At 45.7% G+C, this 19,684-nt stretch overlaps 1 protein-coding gene and 2 long non-coding RNA genes across 25 annotated transcripts in view; 1 reads left to right on the top strand and 2 right to left on the bottom strand.

The window, feature by feature from the left end:
* LOC146398066 (uncharacterized) overlaps positions 1 to 19,684 on the bottom strand; it is a 1,038,644-nt gene that overhangs the window by 345,605 nt on the left and 673,355 nt on the right. The window lies entirely within an intron of this gene.
* Positions 1 to 19,684, top strand: part of TLK2 (tousled like kinase 2) — a 142,628-nt gene that overhangs the window by 9,185 nt on the left and 113,759 nt on the right. For 5 of the 23 annotated variants that reach the window (XM_084984136.1, XM_021068145.2, XM_021068149.2 and 2 more), the window contains exons 1-2: positions 9,151 to 9,525; positions 11,017 to 11,102. The exons of 1 other annotated variant lie outside the window; for it this stretch is intronic. In XM_084984136.1, coding sequence (XP_084840262.1) covers positions 9,390 to 9,525; positions 11,017 to 11,102 — 222 coding nt within the window. In that variant the 5' untranslated portion in view covers positions 9,151 to 9,389. Of the gene's footprint in view, positions 1 to 7,922; positions 8,001 to 8,724; positions 9,526 to 11,016; positions 11,103 to 19,684 lie in introns of those variants that run through there. 17 more of the 23 variants (XM_084984142.1, XM_084984135.1, XM_084984140.1 and 14 more) reach the window with 7 other exon arrangements.
* LOC146398069 (uncharacterized) lies at positions 11,018 to 17,204 on the bottom strand. The gene is made up of 2 exons (XR_014821007.1): positions 14,875 to 17,204; positions 11,018 to 13,783 (listed from the first exon to the last, which is right to left on the bottom strand). It is a non-coding gene; the product is annotated as an uncharacterized LOC146398069 (long non-coding RNA).

Raw genomic sequence — 19,684 nt, 5'->3', positions numbered from 1 at the left:
GCATGGATCTGGTTTTGGGCTTTGCTCTTTATTTTTGCTTTGTTTTTTCTTTCCAGTTTTATTGAGATATAATTGACATACGGCACTGTATATGGTGTGTGTGTGTCTTTTGTCTTTTTTAGGGCCATACCCACGGCATATGGAGGTTCCCAGGCTAGGGGTCTAGTCGGAGCTATAGCTGCCAGCCTATGCCAGGGCCACAGCAAGGCGGGATCTGAGCCACGTCTGCAACTTACACCACAGCTCACGGCAATGCGAGATCCTTAACCCACTGAGCGAGGCCAGGGATTGAATCCGCTACCTCATGGTTACTAGTTGGGTTTGTTTCTGCTGGGCCACGGAGGGAATTCTAACATACAGCACTGTATATGTTTAAGGTGTACAACATAATGATTTGACTTTACATACATTGTGAAACAAGTCACAGTAAGTTTAGTAAACAGTCATCATCTCGTATAGATACAAAATTAAAGAAATAGAAAAAAATTGTCTTTCTTGTGATATGTTCTTTCTTTTCAAAACAATCCTCTGTACTTCTTTCTACTCCAAAGCTTAGCATAGTTCTCTTTTTTTTTATTACTCAAACGAATCTATCACATCTGTAGTTGTATAATGATCATAACAATCCAATTTCACAGGATTTCCATCCCACGACCCAAGCACATCCCCCCACCCCCCAAAACTGTCTCCTCCGGAAACCATAAGTTTTTCAAAGTCTGTGAGTCAGCATCTCTTCTGCAAAGAAGTTCAGTCTGTCCTTTTTTCAGATTCCACATGTCAGTGAAAGCATTTGATGTTGGTGTCTCATTGTATGGCTGACTTCACTTAGCATGATCATTTCTAGGTCCATCCATGTTGCTAAAAATGCTGGTATTTCGTTCCTTATAATGGCTGAGTAATATTCCATTGTGTGTATGTACCACATCTTCTTGATCCACTCCTCTGTCGATGGACATTTAGGTTGTTTCCATGTCTTGGCTATTATATATAGTGCTGCAATGAACATCAGAGTACATGTGTCTTTGCGAGTCATGGTTTTCTCTGGACACGTGCCCAGGAGTGGGATTGCTGGATCAAATGGTAGTTCTATGTTTAGTTTTCTGAGGAATCTCCATACGGTTTTCCACAGTGGCTGCACCAATTTACAATCCCACCAACAGTGAACTAGGGTTCCTTTTTCTCCACACCCCCTCCAGCACTTATTGTTTGTGGACTTTTTGATGATGGCCATTCTGGCAGGTGTAAGGTGGTACCTCATCTTGGTTTTGATTTGCATTTCTCTAATAATGAGTGAACATCTTTTCATGTGTTTTTTGGCCATCTGTATGTCTTCTTTGGAGAACTGTCTATTTAGATCTTCTGCCCATTTTTTGATGGGGTTGTTTGTTTTTTGGTATGGAGCTGCAGAAGGTGTTTATAAATTTTGGAGATTAATCCCTTGTCAGTTGATTCACTTGCAAAGATTTAGCATAGTTGTCTCTTGAAAAAGCCTGGAGTTCCTGTTTTGGCTCAGCAGAAACGAATCTGGCTAGTATCCATGAGGATGCGGGTTCAATCCCTGGCCTCACTCAGTGGATTGGGGAACTGGCGTTGCTATGAGGTATGGTGTAGGTTGCAGACACGGTTCGGATCCCGAGTTGCTATGAGTGTGCCATAGGCCAGCAGCTATAGCTCTGTTTCAACCCCTAGCCTGGGAACTTCCATATGCCCCATGTGCAGCCCTAAAAAGCAAAAAAAAAAAAAAAGGCTGGAGGCTCTCAATCTATCATGGAAAGGCTAGCTACTTGCCAGTTCTACATCACTGCAGAAGACAGGACATATTCCATGCAATGTGGTAACATGTAGCCACATCTGCTAGGTGTCTGGTGGTAAGTATTCCAGGTAGTGGGAGAGTAAGTGCAAAGGCCCTCAGGTGGGAGCAGAATGGTGAGGTTGGAGTGGCAATGCTGAGGGTTAAGAATGTAAGAAAGGAGGATTCCAGGTTTTTTTTTTTTTTTTTTTTTTTTTTTTTTTTTGTCTTTTTGCCATTGTTTGGGCTGCTCCCACGGCATATGGAGGTTCCCAGGCTAGGGGTTGAACTGGAGCTGTAGCCACTGGCCTACGCTAGAGCCACAGCATCATGGGATCTGAGCCGCATCTGCGACCTACACCGCAGCTCAGGCAACGCTGGATTCTTAACCCACTGAGCAAGGGCAGGGATCGAACCCGCTACCTCATGGTTCCTAGTCAGATTCGTTAACCACTGAGCCACGACGGGAACTCTGGATTCCAGCGTTTTTATGTAAGTAATGAAAGAATGGAATCGACGTTTGCTAAAATGAGTTTGGTTAGGGGAAGGAGCAGGTTTTGAATGTAAGTTTTATGATACTTTGTGGTTAGAAGCACCTGGCAAGAATTCAACAGTAAGCCAAGTTCTCTACACACATTAGCTCCACTGAATGGATAAGGAAATCGAGGCTCCAGAAATCCTGTGTCCTCGGGTCTCAGAACATGTATGTAGAAGGGCTGAGATTTGAATCTAGGCTGCTTCTCCAGGTTTGTCTCCCTGAGAAGCACTGGTCACTGAAGAAGGAGCTGAGAGAAGACTTGCCTGAAGTTGGAAAATTTAAGACTATTTTGGACAAGGTGAACTTGGACGTCCTTTCCAAATTCTAGAGTATAGGACACAGAAGGCCCATCTGTAGTTGGACTGATAAGTTTAGGGCCAGTAAAGGAATCACCACATCTCAAGAGTTTGGGGGCTGCAATCCCTTCGGCCTCAGTGAGGTTGCTGGCAAACTCATTTCCACGTCTATTTAGGTTGTCACATGATGCCAAAACAATGGAATGAAATGTGGAAAACTGGGTTGAGGTTATTATCATGGGTTACATTCCAATTTTTCATATTTTTAAACATTTTCTGGAGTTCCCGTCGTGGTGCAGTGGTTAATGAATCTGACTAGGAACCATGAGGTTGCAGGTTCGATCCCTGACCTTGCTCAGTGGGTTAAGGATCCGGCGTTGCCGTGAGCTGTGGTGTATGTTGCAGACGCGGCTCGGATCCTGCGTTGCTGTGGCTCTGGCGTAGGCCGGTGGCTACAGCTCCGATTTGACCCCTAGCCTGGGAACCTCCATATGCCGCAGGAGGGGCTCAAGGCAAAAAAAAAAGACAAAAAAAGAAACAAACAAAAAAACAAGTAAAAATTTGCTCACTGTACTGAGAAAGCATTCACAACTAATGTGACAGACAGGCCTTTCAGAGCCTGGATACCCAGCGTGGCCTGCAGACCAGCATTTTAGCATGACTTTAGCAGGGGTACCTAAGTTCCATCCAGCCCAATTTGAAAAACCCTGGCCCAGAGCAGGGGTTTGACAAATTTTTCTGTATAAAGGACCAGACAATAAACATTTCAGGCTTGGCCTGCCTGAATCAAGTACTCAATTCTGCCATTTCTTGTGCAAAATCAGCTGCAGACAGTATGTAAAGGAATTAGTGTGGCCGTGTTCTAATGAAACTTTGTTTATGGACACCATACCCAGAAGTTTATATAATTTTCATGTCATGAAATAGTATCATTATTTTGTTTTTTGGCCTTTTAGGGCTGCATCTATGGCGTATGGAAGTTCCTAGGCTAGGGTTGAATTGGAGCTGCAGCTGCCAACCTACACCACAGCTACAGTAGCGTGGGATCCGAGCCGTGTCTGCACCTATACTGCAGCTCATGGCAACGCTAGATCCATTTTTTTTTTTTTTTTTTAAGGGCCGCCCCTGAGGCATATAGAGGTTCCCAGGCTAGGGGTCTATCTAATCAGAGCTACAGCCTCTGGCCTACACCACAGCCACAGCAACACCAGATCCAAGCTGTGTCTGCGACCTACACCACAGCTCACAGCAATGCCAGATCCTTAACCCACTGATCGAGGCCAAGGATTGAACCCTCATCCTCATAGATCCTAGTCAGGTTCTTTAACTGCTGAGTCACGAAGGGAATGATGAAATGTTATTCTTTTGATTTTCTTTCAACCATTAAAAATAAAATTCATTCTTGTTGGAGTTCCCTTGGGGTACCGTGGGTTAAGGATCCAGCATTGTCACTGCAGTGCCGTGGGTTGCTGCTGTGGTGCGGGTTCGATCCCTGGCACAGGAACTTACTCATGTTGTGGGCAAGGCCAAAAAAAAAAAAAAAAAAAATCATTCTTAACTCAGAGGCTATACAAAAAACATGCCCATCTCCTGACTTGCCTTTCTGGGCTGACCATCCCCAAGCGTCCTACCGCTAGCCAAGTGATCCCCTTCTTTCTTCTCTGTGGGCACAGGGCTCAGGCCCCCTTTCCCTCACGACCAGTGTCAGTGTGTCTGAAGGTTGATTACTTAAGTCTAATTTGAAAGGTCAATGGAAGAACTAAGGCTTATAAAAGGCCAGTTTCCACAAATGCCTTGTGTTTGCTGTTATTTCCTATCCTGATGGTTTCTGAGAAATACAGGGGGTGGGGTGGGGATTCAATAGCTCAGGGAAGGGGGCTTGCTACATTGAAGTAACATTTATATTCTCTTTATCCCTCTATTTGTCTACATTTCAAATGCTGGGAAGAAGGAACACACAATGCAGAAAAGACAACCATTAGAGAAGTAACGTTTGGAGAGGGAGAGGGAATTGAAAGAGGACATTAGAAAAGGGAGGTTCTCTCCAGGAGAATAAGAATATTGTTCTGGCGCCACTGGGCTGTGGGGAAGAATTCACGATTTGATAAATAAAGCAAACTATGTCAAGGAGGCTTGCCCAGGAGGTGTTTCTTAAGCAAGTTGGCAGAAGGAGGTTACGAAAAACATAGAGATAGGGAAATGATTGGCAGAGAATCTTACAAAGGCTGAGATCTGAATTTTTTTAATCTACAATGCACTTTCATGGCAACAGAGGCGTTTCTATTTTTATTTATTTATTTATTGGCCATGCACGCAGCATGTGGAAGTTCCTGGGCCAGGGATCGAACTTGAGCCACAGCAGTGACAGCACTGAATCCTTAACCACTAGGCCACCAGGGAACTCCTGCTTTTCCATTAGGAAGAAAGAGAAGGGAGGAAATAACGTTGATTAACTGCCTACTGTATGTCAAGCACAGTTACAAGGCATTTGCCAAGAGAATTTCAATTTTAATTAAAGTCATTCATGGAATTAGGTATGCTGGCCCCAGTGTTCAGATGAGGAACCTGTGAGGTGAAGAGACGGGATTAGAAGCTAGTTCTGTTGTATCACCAGTGCTCTGATATTCTGCATTGCTCTGCCTGGCAGAATTTATAGTGGAAATACTGCCTTCAGAAAATTCCTTATTTCTTCACACCATTAGAAACCCTCGGAGTTCCTGTCGTGGCTGAGTGGTTAACGAACCCACCTGGCATCCAAGAGGACGCAGGTTCGATCCCTGGCCTCGCTTAGTGGGTTAAGACTCCAGTGTTGCCATGAGCTGAGGTGTAGGTCGCAGACACGGCTCGGATCCCACGTTGCTGTGGCTCTGGTGTAGTCTGGTGGCTACAGCTCTGATTGGACTCCTAGCCTGGGAACCTCCATATGCCACCAATGTGGCCCTAAAAAGACAAAAAAAAAAAAAAACAAAAACAAAAAACCAAAAAACCCTTTCTTGGGGTTAATGGATGCAGACTATTGTCTTTGGAATGGATTAGCAGTGAGATCCTGCTGTGTAGCACTGGGAACTATGTCTGGTCACTTAAGATGGAGCATGATAATGTGAGAAAAAAGAAGGTATACATGTATGTTTAACTGGATCACCATGCTGTACAGTAGAAAATTGACAGAACTCTGTAAACCAGCTATAATGGAAAAAAAAATTATTTAAAAAAAACCCCTCCATTCTCAAGGGTAAAGGAAGAAGATTAAACAGACCAGATGCCTTTTACATTTTCCTCTACTCACCTACTCCCACCCCAAATGTAATGCTTTCTTTAAGAGACGTCAAGGGAGTTCCCATTGTGGCTCAACAAGTAACAAACCCGACTAGCATTCCTGAGGACTCAGGTTCAATCCCTGGGCTTGCTCAGTGGGTTAAGGATCCAGCGCTGCTGTGAGCTGTGGTGTAGGTCGAAGATGTGGCTTGGATCCTGCATTGCTGTGGCTGTGGTGTAGGCCGGCAGCTGTAACTTCGATGTGGGTTCGTTAACCGTTGAGCCATGAAGGGAACTCCAGCCTGTGACCTACTGTGACCTGCAGAGAACAGCTTGGGGACACCAGAACTAGTCTGAGGCATGTCTGGCCGGCTCCCTGGTCTGCTCTGTGACTACAAACATGAGCCTGGAGGACTTGTCATTCGCTACCCTGAAGGCAGAGAGGACCAGATGATCAGCGTGCACATCTTCTAGATGAATCCGCCTTTGAGCTCTCTGAAGGGAACTGGGCCTTTGCATGGTAAATGTCACCATTTGCCAGTCCATGACCAGCTGAGTCTCACAAAGTTGCCCCGTGACCAAACACACTTTAAATGAGTTGGTTCATGAATCCAAGTTTAAATCACTTTGTGAAAAGAACCATCTGACAGTAACAGTTTATTTTGAAATTATCCATTGTTTTTTCCCCTCACTTTGATATTTTCACTTATAGAATGCTCATAAATAGAAGCACTCCATTTTTGTGGTAAGCAAATTCATTAAATTCCTATGAGCAATTCCAATTGGGATGAGTTAAGTCTGGAGTCGGGCTGTGGTCAGACCTATGACAGCGTAAGTTCTCTGACATGCAGAGAAGAATGCATTGGACAAAGTGAAACTTAAAATCTCATCTTTTCCTGTATTCCAATGATTTATTTTTTAAAGTTATTTCAAAAAATGGGGGGTGGGAGGTGGAATCATAGCCTTTTAGACCCACAAAGGAGTTTCAAATCCTCTAGTCCAAACTCCTTCATAGATGAGGTTGGTGAAGCTTGAAAAGTGTAGGTAACGGGACCAAGTAGCTTGTCTGAGGAGAAGCTGGGCTGGAACTCTGCTCTGACTCTGTCCAGTGTTCTCTTAAACTCTTCTCTCCTCATTTGAAACATTCCAGTGTCATTTTACTTTACAAAGGAGTTACTTTCTTCATCACTCACCATAGGGCAGAACTTGCCTCACTTGCTTTTCTTTTTGTGTAAGCAAGGGTAAGGGAAGGTGCACTCTCTACTTCTTGGTTCTCCTGCTCTCGATAGTTGTCCACCAGGCTGTCCTCCTCCTTCCCTCTGCCTGGAGCTTGCACTCCCCCTCCCTTGCAAACACTGTTATCTTTGGAAATATGTGTGTGCACGGCCCAACCTGGCCGTGGGATTTGAAGCAAGGTGACTCTTGGTTGAGTGGTGTTTCCATAGTCCTTGAATTTGCCCAAGGGCTTGGAAGGCTGGACAACTAACAAAAAATAAACTGCCATCCTTTGCCCTTTCAGTAGGTCTGTGTTCCATTAACACAGAATGGACAGAATTAAGAATAAGGAAGAAAAAAAGGCAGAAACAGGTACTTCACTTGAAGTACTTGCCTACCCCCCAGAAAAGTTCAAGGCTCTTGTTCATTATCTGAATTTTCCGCTTGTGATTCGCTTGTAGTCCTTAACTCATCTTCAGATTAAGGAAGCATCAGAGGAGAATAAAAAGTTGGGTATTTGCCTTGAAGTCAGTGTCCCGGCTCATATACAATCGGTGAATGTGATTTCTTTCCTCTAGTGCTGGGTGATCAGAGTGGGAGCCTTTTCCAGTGCAGAAAGCCTTCTGGCTGCCGCAGCTCCTGCGCCCTTTCACACTGCCCATTCCTCAGAAGACACTGTGAGGGGCAGGCCTGTTTTCTCCAACCTAGCACTTCCCCTTAGAGCCCCTTAGTACCCAGGAGGGCCTTGTTTTTAATCAGAGGTTGAAATGGAACCTCCCCCAGGGCGTACGGAGAGAGTCCCTTTGGGGCAGCGCCCCCCCTTCCGCAGGGCCGCATCCTGGTGGGGGTGGGGGCTCAGCCTTGATCCCAGGGCACCTCTAGTCCCTGGAGACGTCCAGCCAACCAGGTACGTGGAGGGGAAACGCTGTCCGCTGTCGATGGCGGCATATGTGGGTTTGGGGAGCAGGACTGTGGGGTTGGAGAGCGGCGGGGCGTGGGAGCTAGGCAACACCGGTGGGCACAGCCAACTCACTAACTGGGCGTCTCCGGGGAAGTTCGGGCGGGGTTTGCTGGCTCATGGGCTTTCTTCCTCTAAAATCCATCCTGGGCAGAGCAACCCCGCTTCTCACCCAAACTCGTGGAGACCAGGGATTAGGCGGACGCCGGGCTCTGGGAGGCGGGTCGGGGAAGCAACCAGCTCAGGCGGCGAGGGCCCTCCCACGCCGGTCCGCGACCCAGGGTGCCGGCCCACCCGCCTCGACTGGGGCCAGTTCCGCGGGGCGGGGGCCGACCTTACGAAAACGGCGGCGGGGGCTCTGGGACTCCGGCCCGGGCCGGTCCGACTCCCCTCGCGTCGCAGCCACTCTGGCTGGAGCGCTTGCCTGCCCGCCCTCAGCCGCCCGGCGAGGCAGCGGCCTCCTCTGCCGGCGCGGGGTCCCCTGGTTAACCCCTGCCCGCCAACCCGGCCGCTGATTGGAGGAGGCGGGGCGCCGGGGCAGCGGGGACCCCCCCCACCTTCCTCTTCCCCTCCCCCTCCTCCCCCACTGTCGGCGCTTCCCCCACCCCCCCAGGACCCCCCCCGCCTCCCAGCCGTGCAAATCTCGCGAGGAAACACGCGGTTTCACTAGTGTGTTTACACCGATCACTACTAATCCGGACCGAACCGATCCGGATTAAGGGGCCGGAGGCGGGTCTTGGGCACCAGCGGTTCCGACCCCCCCGCCCTCCACGCCGCACCCGAGTGGCCCCTAGTCGAGCGGGCCCCCACCTCCCGACCGGGCCTGGGCTCTTCTGCGCCTCCCTTGGCCTTTGTCCGGCGCCAGGAGGCCGGTCCCGCGCCCCCCGCGGCCTCCCGGGCCCGGGCCCGCGTCGGGCGCCTGGCTCTGTACGCGAGCCCGGGGATCTGCGGCCTCCGAGGCCCCCCTCCCCCGCCCGCCCTCTCGTGGAGCCCGGCGCCGGCGGCGGCTGCCCGGGCGGGGGGTTGCGGCGCTCAGGAGAGGCCCCGGCTCCGCCCCGGGCCTGCCCAGGGGGAGTGCAGAGCGGTCCGCAGCCGGGTCGGGTCGGGGCCCCTCCCGGGAGGAGCGTGGAGCGGCGGCGGCGGCGGCGGCAGGTGAGAGGCTGAGCCCCGGGCGGGGGAGGGCGCCAGGCCTGAGGCATTAACCGTCCGGGCGACCCCCTCGGCTGAGGAGGTTGCGGCCCAGGCCCACCCGAGGGCCGGCGCCGGGCCGCAGCTTCTCGGCGCGGAGGCGGGAGGGGCTTCCCGAGGGCTGCGGGTCGCCGAGGGGCCGGGCCGAAGATGGGGGAGGCCCAAGCGGCCCCGGCCTGGGAGTGGGGCCGGCGGCCGGCGGGAAGAGGGGGGCGCCCCGGCAGCTGGAGGCCCCGGCAGCCTCCCGGGCGCCCCCGAGAGCTGGCCCGCCCTCCCTCCGTGACAGGTGGGCCTGGAGTTGGGGAAAGTTTGGAACCGGCGGGAGGCGAGGGGCGCCGGGACCAGGCCCCATCGGCCCTGCTTCTCGGCTGTGGGCTGCAGGGAGGATTCCAGTCCAAGGCCCCGCTGGAATGAGACAGTGTGGATCTTTCCTTAACATGAGTTGACATTAAATGGAATAACCGCTGGGGCGTCATTTTCCGGGCCAGGCCTGGGGATGGAGGTTTAGGAAATGTGCCGAGAGACCCTGGGGCTTGAGGGAGGCTTCAACCTCTGCCATTCCGGCCTCGATTAGGGCAGGGCGAGACTCGGAAGGCCACTTAGGGGAAACACTTTGAATCTCCTTTTTTTCTTTCCTTTTTCTTTTTGTTTTTCTTTTTAAAGATGCCTTTTTACCCTTCCGAAAATTTCCTTATTCTCTCTCTAATCTGCACTTGTTTGTGTGGGTGAAACTTTAATTTGCTACCCTTTTCATTCCCCTTTGCCCCAGGCTCTCAATCCAGGAAGGGAAATGAAACTGGAGGACTTTGTAGGGGTTGTTACTGGAAATTGTGGAGTTGTTAGATTGCAGAGGAGAATGTTGAATTCATGTTTTCAGGGAACTTTTCTATCATGCCAGTCATTCCAGTAGCTAATGATATGTTCGGAGGGGTTCTATGTAATGGTATATGCTCCTTTTCCACTTTTAACATTAGAAAGGTTTCCAATGGGTTCCGCAGGAGTTGATCTCTTGCAAACGATGGAGGTATTTGCTGAGAGTTAGCCTGTGCATTAATTGGTCATGGAAGGAGTTTAAAAATGGTGTCCTTCTGCCCCTCCCTGCTTGGAAGGAGTGCTAAAAGCAGATGTCTAGAGAAACCTACTGCTCCAGGGAGTGGCACATTTTGTAAAGGGATGGTTATGAAGCTACACTAATTTCCTGAGTGAATGCAGGTTATGGTTTTACCATGGGATCTCTATTAAATTTGGAATAATTAATTCCCTTTTTCATGAGCAACTGTGGGCTCCTCAGAGGAAGGAGGTATATAAAAGCGTTATTTGAAGTTATTTGTAGCTTCTGATTCATGCTGTATTATTTTGAAGTTATTATTAATGATTCATATTTTTAGGTTAAGAATTAGTTCCTGTGTGTTTGGGAAAAAAATATCTGAAAGTACTTACCTAAATTCAAAGATTGATAGAAAAAATTTTCTTTTATAAGCTGGTTCTTGCTCAACTCTTACAGCCATTCTGTGAAGGACTGGAGGGGTTTTTTTGCTGTTTAAATCAAATCTGAACTAGATAAAATAAGTGACCCTCAGAAGAGGACTTTTGAGCCACTTTACAACTTTAAATGTATTATTTAATATGCTCATTGTAGTTTTTCACTTGTATGTTATATTTACTGGAGGTTAACCTGATGTGACCACTCAACAAAATAGTGAGTTTTGTTATATCTAAAAATGGGTTCCTCATATTTTAACTTTTATGTTCTCACAGCCTACTTTTTCTTTTTCAGTAGAAATGATGGAAGAATTGCATAGCCTGGACCCCCGAAGGCAGGAATTATTAGAGGCCAGGTTTACTGGAGTTGGTGTTAGTAAGGTAAGTAAAACGATGGTAATGACCACTGATCATAGTCTCTTTTAAACACATTTAAAAACGTACGTGCAGTTTGGGTGGACCATACGGATACATTGAAGGGGAAAAGACTTGATTCATGGTTCCAGTGAACTTTTAAATCCTCCCAGTGGTTCCAGTCCGTTAGCAGTACATTTGAAGGTATCTCTATGGGAGTATATGCTTTTCCCCTTCTCATATGGGAGAGGTTTCCCATGGGTCTGTTCCGAGGATACTAACAGGATATATCTAGATTCTATGCCACTTTTTGTCAAAACTCCTTAGACATGCAGAAAAAAACTTCATGAAAAGGTATTGGTGTTGTTTTATTACACTGGATTTTTGGGGTAGTTATTTGTAGAGTTTTGAAAAATCTGTCTCTGCTAAATCTGTCAGTTCTCCAAATCTGCAGTTCAGTAGATCCTTCCTGGTTGCACCCCCAGACTGCTTCCTCTCTCTTCCTATTTTTCCTTCTTGTTCACTCTTTTTGTTCCAGGACCAAGATCAAGACCCCATTAATGGGTAGGTGTTGTGCAGTGTTAGGGCTTCCTCGTGTACCTGCTCCCTCATGCCTCTGGTCTCGTAGGATGGTTTTAGTACTAAATGTTAAACATATTTATGCTTTTAATACAATATGTAAAATATAGTTATGGTGTTTTGTTTAAAGTCTCACTCATTTGGGCTTGAGACTCTAGTTTTTGACCTTTGACTACATGAGGTAACATTTCTTCCTGTGCTTTTTAAGAAATGTTACCTCTTATGGTGACTTACTGTCGCACGTTTTTTGGTCAGTAGCTTGGAGAAGGTGTTTGTTAAGACTTAGCTGGAAAAGCTGGCTGCTTTGATGAGTCTCATAATTTTGGTGAATGAAATAGCTTGTTAGTTGTGAGTGCCTGCTTCGTACTAGGCATTGTTCAGGGCGTTAAGGATGACACCTTAGTACCATGCTTCCAAGCCCCCAGTGGAGAAAGAGCCAGCACTACAGACAAACAGAGATGTATTTTGATAAGAGCTGTATTAGAGCTGTGAAAACTGCTATGAGAACATAGGGTTTATTACACATTTTGTAGTTCTTGGTTTCTTTGGCCTCTTTAATCAAATGACTGGCTTGTGGCATTTTGGAACACCTGTACTCCTGACCCTTGTTATGTATTGATGTAACATGTATAAATGTAAATTCTCTGATCTCGTTGATAAATAGTTTCAACTGTAAATGAGCAGTATATTTGAGTATTAAATTGATCTCTGATTCATGATTCAGTCAGTTACCTAATAATGACCTTTGTTATGTCTTTTAACTTGGGAATTCAGCAAAAGGCTGCTATCCAAATCTATCCAATCTGTGTTCAAATGGTCACTTACTGAGTAAAAGTAAGTTTGTATTCAAATTGTATGCAGTTTGAACTCATTGGGCTTTGTTGTTAGGATGCTTTTCTTTACTGCTTTTAGGTTATGATAGCCATATCCAAGTATACTTCTCATGGGGTAGAGCATAAGTCTTGGGCATGAGTAACCTTGTGAATTTTGCTGCCCAGGCCCACCTAAAATCATATGACTACGGTGCCAGCAAACCTTATCTAATAGGAAGTTCTGCTTTAAATATATAGAAAGAAGTTCATTTATATCCAAGTGTCTTTAATACCATTAATTGTATTTTTGACATTTCCAGTCATGTTAAATATACTAATTATAATAAATATATTATTCATGGAATAGCAAGAGAGTGTTTTTACCCATAGCAAAGAAACTTGGGGAAAAAAGCAAGTAAATACCCTGTGACTTGCAGAGGTAGGAAGAGGAAAAAGAAAATCTCCATTTTGTAGGACTTCTTTTGCCTGCAAGCCATTGTACCTTTTAGACCACTGATTTGCAGTAGGAGTGGGGAGGAGGCCATGGTATAGGGAGAAGAGGTGCTTTTGGATAGACGGCTTCTAGCTTCGAATTCCTCATTATGGGTCATAATTTCCAATTGAAGATGTCATGGTGTTGATGACAGCTTTCAGTTTTGCAAAGATCATGAACGCTTACAGCCCTTGCTCCCAATGGGAGAGCAGAGTGACTTTCCTGTGATTAGTGCCATCTAGTGGGACTCATGCAGCCTCGTTGGGCTGTCTTTTGAGTTTCTCCTAGTCTCATAACATTTTCAGTACTTTTTGATGTCCATAGAAGGAAGAGAGTGCCACTGTGGATTCTTTCCTGGTGGACAAGAGAGTTTTAAGTAGCCGCAGTCTTTGAACTTCCTGGTTATTATGATCTCTTGTCATGTTGCCTCAAATTTTTTGCACCTACAGATTACATATCCATCACAAAACAGGCTGAAAAAAAGAAAATGGCCAAGCCACCCATTTATTATTTATAGTAATTAAGTTATTTTTATTTATCTTTTTTTACAAGTTTAACATTTTCTTGAATATTGCATTTATAATTGGTTTTATATAATTTTGTCTTCAATATTTAATTTATAATAACTGCCAAACCGAAAGCATTCATTTTGTGCTTTGGGATGTACAATGTGATGTTGTTTAAGAGACCGATGTTTTCTGTCATTAGTAAATTGGTAATAGAGGAAAGTAACCTGAAGTACTGAGAAGTCTAGCTACCACTTTTTTAGGAGGACCTGTAAACAACCTCTTAGCTTTTTCTTCTTTTTTTTTTTTTTTTGTCTTCTTAGGGCCACATCCATGGAGGTTCCCAGACTAGGGGTTGAATTGGAGCTGTAGCTGCTGGCCTACACCACAACCACAGCAACTCGGAATCCAAGCCCTGTCTGCAACCTACACAACAGCTCATGGCAATGCCTGATCCTTAACCCACTGAGCAAGGGCAGGGATCAAACCCGTGTCCTCATGGATACTAGTAGGGTTCATTAAGCACTGAGCCACAACGGGAACTCCAACCTCTTAGCATTTTTGAGGTGATGGGTTAATTGGGTTATGAACCTACTTTTTCATTTCTTGTTGGCCCGATATATGAGCTTTCTTTTTTTTTCTTTTTTTTTTTTTTTTTGTCTTTTTTTGTTATTTCTTGGGCCGCTCCCTTGGCATATGGAGGTTCCCAGGCTAGGGGTCGAATCGGAGCTGCAGCCACCGGCCTATGCCAGAGCCACAGCAACTCTGGATCCGAGCCGCATCTGCACCCTACACCACAGCTCAGGGCAACGCCGGATCGTTAACCCACTGAGCAAGGGCAGGGACCGAACCCGCAACCTCATGGTTCCTAGTCGGATCCGGCGTTGCCGTGAGCTGTGGTGTAGGTTGCAGACTTGGCTCGGATCCCGCGTTGCTGTGGCTCTGGCGTAGGCCAGTGGCTGCAGCTCCGATTCGACCCCTAGCCTGGGAACCTCCATATGCCAAGGGAGCGGCCCAAGAAATGGCAAAAAGACAAAAAAAAAAAAAAAAAAAAAAAAAAACTAGGCAGGAGTTCCCTTGTGGCTCAGTGGGTTAAGGATCCAATGTTGTCACTGCTCTGGCTCTGGTTATAGCTGTGGCACGGGTCTGATCCCTGGCCCAGGAATTTCTGCATGCCTACATGCCATGGGCTCAGCCAATTAAAAAAAAAAAAGAAAAAGAGAGTTCCTTTGGTGGCTTAAACCCAGCTAGGATCCATGAGGATTCGGGTTAAATCCCTGGCCTTGCTCAGTGGGTTAAGGATCCGGCATTGCTCTGAGGTGTGGTGTAGGTTGCAGGTGTGGCTCAGATCCCACACTGCTGTGGCTGTGGTATAGGCTGGCAGCTGTAGCCCCCATTTGACCCCTAACCTGGGAACCTCCATATGCCACAGGTATTGCCAAAAGAAAAAGAAAGAAAGAAGAGAAAAGCACTACTAGATAATTCACTTCCAGTAATGTGAAATTGACTGTACCTTGTATTCATATGTTTTCAATGAGGACTAATGCAGTTTATATTCCTTACTCTGCTCCCTTTTGACAATTTGAATACAGATAGTCTTGTCTGTTTAATTCTGGAGACTGTGTAAAGTGGAATTCTACCTTTGCATGCATTTGTGCCTAGTCTAATGTTAATGCCGATATAGTAGCGAGTACTTATATAGTACTTTCTGTGTGTCAGATACTGTCCCAAGTACAATAAAAACAATAAGTGAACTTTGATCTTTCAAAATAGGGATACCAGTCTTTTTTGGGAGGAGGAGGATGCCTGCAGCATGTGGAAGTTCTCAGGCCAGGGATTAAACCCATGCCACAGCAATGACCTGAGCTGCTGCAGTGACAATGCCAGATCCTTAACCTACTGTGCCACAAGGGAACTCCCAGGGACAGGTCTTTTTTGGTCTTTTTAGGGCCACACCTCTGGCATATGGACATTCCCAGGCTAGGGGTCCAATCAGAGCTGCAGCTGCTTCCATACACCACAGCCACAGCAACGCCAGATCCTTAATCCACTGAGCAAGGCGAGGTCAAACTTTCATCCTCATGGGTACTTGTCAGATTCTTAACGTGCTGAGCTACAAGAGAAACTTACAAGTCTTGATAAACATTTCTTCTCTTATGAGGTATACTGACTCTTGCCCACTACAGTCCTCCCACTCGTTGATTTATAGGCTTACCGTGGGTCACTTTATGACAACTTGCACTTGTATTATAATAATTTAGTGTAAATCAACAACATATTGTTGCAAAGTGAAAGAATGGTTGATTCTAGTTAACTGCCTTGGAAAGATTGAACATAAAGTGAGTAAAAAGAGAGGTATTTATAAATTTCTAAAAAAATTTTTATAGGAGTTCCTTTGTGGGTCAGTGGGTTAAGGATTCAGCATTGTCACTGTTGTGGCTCTGGTCACTGCTGTGGTGTGGGTTAAGTCCTGGCCCTGGAACTTCCACATGCTGTGGGTGAGGCCAAAAAAATTTTCTTTTAATCTGGAAGAATTCTTCATTTAGATTCTAGGCAAGTACCTTTAAAACTCTTGCTTCACTTTTGGAGAAATCGAAACTGGAAATTGTAGATGATACATTATGGGTGTGGTTTAAGACAGTGTGAAACTACAGTCAGTAGATCTACAACTCTAAAGGCCTGTATCAAAAGATTGGCAACAGGAGTTCCCATCGTGGTGCGGTGGTTAACGAATCCAACGAGGAACCATGAGGTTGCAGGTTCAATCCCTGCCCTTGCTCAGTGGGTTAAGGATCCGGCGTTGCCATGAGCTGTGGTGTAGGTTCCAGACTCAGCTTGGATCCCCTGTTGCTGTGGCTCTGGTGTAGGCCAGCGGCTATGGATCCGATTCGACCCCTAGCCTGGGAACCTCCATGTGCCGCGGGATTGGCCCAAGAAATGGCAAAAAGACAAAAAAAAAAAAAAAGATTGGCAACAGAATATACATTTATATGTTTTAAGTTCAAGGAAAACATTTAAGGTTGGTTTTTTTTGTTTGTTTTTTTAGGGCCACACCTGTGGCCTATGGAAGTTGCCTGTCTACGGGTCGAATCAGAGCTGCAGCTGCCAACCTACACCACAGCTCACGGGATCACGAGGTCCTTAGCCCACTGAGTGGGGCCAGAGATCAAACCTACATCCTTAAGGATGCTAGTTGGATTTGTTACTGCTGAGCCATGATGGGAACTCCTAAGGTGTTGTTTTTTAAGATTCCCCACTATCACTTACTTATTGTTTAATGTCATTGGTTTTAGTTGTATTGAATAAAAAGGATTATGCAGTGTGTTGATGGCATTGAAAAGAAGAGCAAAATGAGAAACCATGAAAAGTGAGATTTTATCTGTTAAGGCACAATAAGAACCTTCATTTCATAGTGCCCGAAGCAAGGCCATTGGAGTTTTTGTTGTAGTTGTTGTTGTTAATGCTTTTTGGCCGTGCCCATGGGCCACGCCATGTGGAACTTTTAGGCCGGGGATCGAACCCTCATCCTCATGGATACTAGTCGGATTGTTTCCACTTTACCACAATGGCAGCTCCCAAGGCAATGTAATTTTATGCAGTACCGAATGTATTTTTGGTATCTTCTTAAAGAAAAACTTCTCTTTTCTGACCTTTTATAAATTTGTGAGTCTGATACATGATCATTTTATTTTTATTTTTTATTAATTCATTAATTTATTTATTTTGTTTTTTAGGGTCCCATGTGCAGCATATGGAAGCTCCCAGGCTAGGGTTCAAATCGGAGCCATAGCTGCCGGCCTGCACCACAGCAATGCCAGATCCGAGCCACATCTGTGACCTACCCTTACACTGGAGCTCACGGTAATGCTGGATCCTTAACTCACTGAGTGAGGCCAGGGATGAAACCCTCATCCTCATGGCTACTAGTCAGGTTTGTTGCTGCTGAGCCACAAAAGGAACTCCTGATAAATGATCATTTTATTTTTGTCATGTTTTTGTTTTTGTTCTTGTCTTTTGTCTTTTTAGGGCTACACCTGCGGCATATGGAGGTTCCCAGGCTAGGGGTCGAATAGGAGCTGTAGCTGCCGGCCTACACCACAGCCATGCCAGATCTGAGCTGACCTACACCACAGCTCACGCAACACTGGATCCTTAACCCACTGAGCCAGGCCAGGGATGGAACCCGCAACCTCAAGGTTCCTAGTTGGCTTCGTTTCTGCGGCGTCACGATGGGAACTCCATTTTTTTTTTACTTTTTTTTTTATGATTTTTATTTTTTCTATTATGGTTGGTTTACAGTGTTCTTTCAGCTTTCTACTGTACAGCAGAGTGACCCAGTCACACACATATATATTCATTCTTTTTCTCATGTTATCCTCCATCATGTTGTATCACAAGTGACTAGATGTAGTTCCCAATGCTGTACAGCAGAATCTCATTGCCTATCCATTCCAAATGCAATAGTTTACATCTATTAACCCCAGAGTCCCAGTCCACCCCACTCCCTCCCCACCCCCCTTGGCAACCAAAAGTCTGTTCTCCAAGTCCATGAGTTCTCTTCTGTGGAAAGGTTCATTTGTACCATATATTAGATTCCAACTATAAGTGATATCATATGGTATTTGTCTTTCTGACTTACTTCACTTAGCATGAGAGTCTCTGGTTCCATCCACGTTGCTGTAAATGGCATTAATTTGTTCTTTTTTTATGACTGAGTAGCATTCCATTGTGTGTGTGTATTTATATGCACAACTTGTTTGTTTGTTTGTCTTTTTGCTCTTTTCTAGGGCTGCTCCCATGGCATATGGAGATTTCCAGGCTAGGGGTCTAATCGGAGCTGTAGCCACTGGCCTACACCAGAGCCACAGCAACTCGGGATCCGAGCCGCCTCTGTGACCTACACCACAGCTCACAGCAATGCCGGATCCTTAACCCACTGAGCAAGGCCAGGGATGGAACCCACAACCTCATGGTTCCCAGTCGGATTCACTAACCACTGATCCACGACGGGAACTCATCACCACATCTTCTTAAACCATTCATCTGTCAGTGGACATTTAGGTTGTTTCCATGTCTTGGCTATTGTGAATAGTGCTGCCATGAACATGTGGGTGCATGTATCTTTTTCAAGGAAAGTTTTGTCCAGATATATGCTCAAGAGTGGGATTGCTGGTAGTTCTATATTTAGTTTTCTGAGGTACCTCCATACTGTTTTCCATAGTGGTTGTACCAACTTACATACATTCCCAACAGCAGTGTAGGAGGGTTCATTTTCTCCTCACCCTCTCTAGCATTTGTTATTTGTTGACTTGTTAATGATGGCCATTCTGTCAGTGGACATTTAGGTTGTTTCCATGTTTTGGTGTGAAGTGATACCTCATAGTTTTGATTTGCATTTCTCTAATAATTAGTGATATTGAGCATTTTTTTTCTTTTTATCACCCTATGAATTTTATTACATTTATAGTTGTATAACGAGCATTTTTTTCATTTGTTGGCCATCTGCATATATTCTTTGGAGAAACGTCTATTCAGGTCTCCTGGCTATTTTTCAGTTGTGTTGTTGGGTTTTTTGTTGTTGTTGTTGTTGAGTTATATTTTGTATTTACTTGTATATGTGTACATATGTATATATTTTGTTAGTAGACTTTATTTTTTAGATTTACAGAAAATTTAGCAGTTAGTACAGAGAGTCCTCATATACTCCCATCCCATACCTCAGGTTTTCCCCTATTTTTAACATCTTCTATTTTGTGTGGTAGATTTGTAACAATTGATGAACCAATAATGATACATTATTATTAACAAAGTCCATAGTTTAACATTTACTCTTGGCCTTCCAGTTGTGGCACAGCAGAAACTAGGAACCATGAGGTTGCAGGTTTGACTTCTGGCCTCTCAGTGGGTTAAGGATCCAATGCTCCGTGAGCTATGGTGTAGGTCACAGGCACAGCTTGAATCCTGCATTACTGTGGCTGTGGTGTAGGCTGACAGCTGTAGCTCTGATTTGACTCCTATCCTGGGAACCTCTATATGCTGCGGGTATGACCGTAAAAAGCGGAAAAAAAAAAAAAAAAAAGAGTTCCCATCGTGGCTTAGTGGTTAACAAATCTGACTAGGAACCATGAGGTTGCGGGTTCGATCCCTGCCCTTGCTCAGTGGGTTAAGGATCCCGCATTGCCATGAGCTGTGGTGTAGGTTACAGACGCAGCTGGTTCC

This window comes from Sus scrofa, chromosome 12 (genome assembly GCF_054392235.1).
Source record: "Sus scrofa isolate SSC_HxYL_T2T_F1_AM1 chromosome 12, Sscrofa_HxYL_maternal_Yorkshire_Landrace_v2.0, whole genome shotgun sequence".
In the NCBI taxonomy this organism is placed as follows: Eukaryota; Metazoa; Chordata; class Mammalia; order Artiodactyla; family Suidae; genus Sus; species Sus scrofa.
Note: the sequence above shows the minus strand (reverse complement) of the source record. Positions and strands in the feature narration are given on the sequence as shown.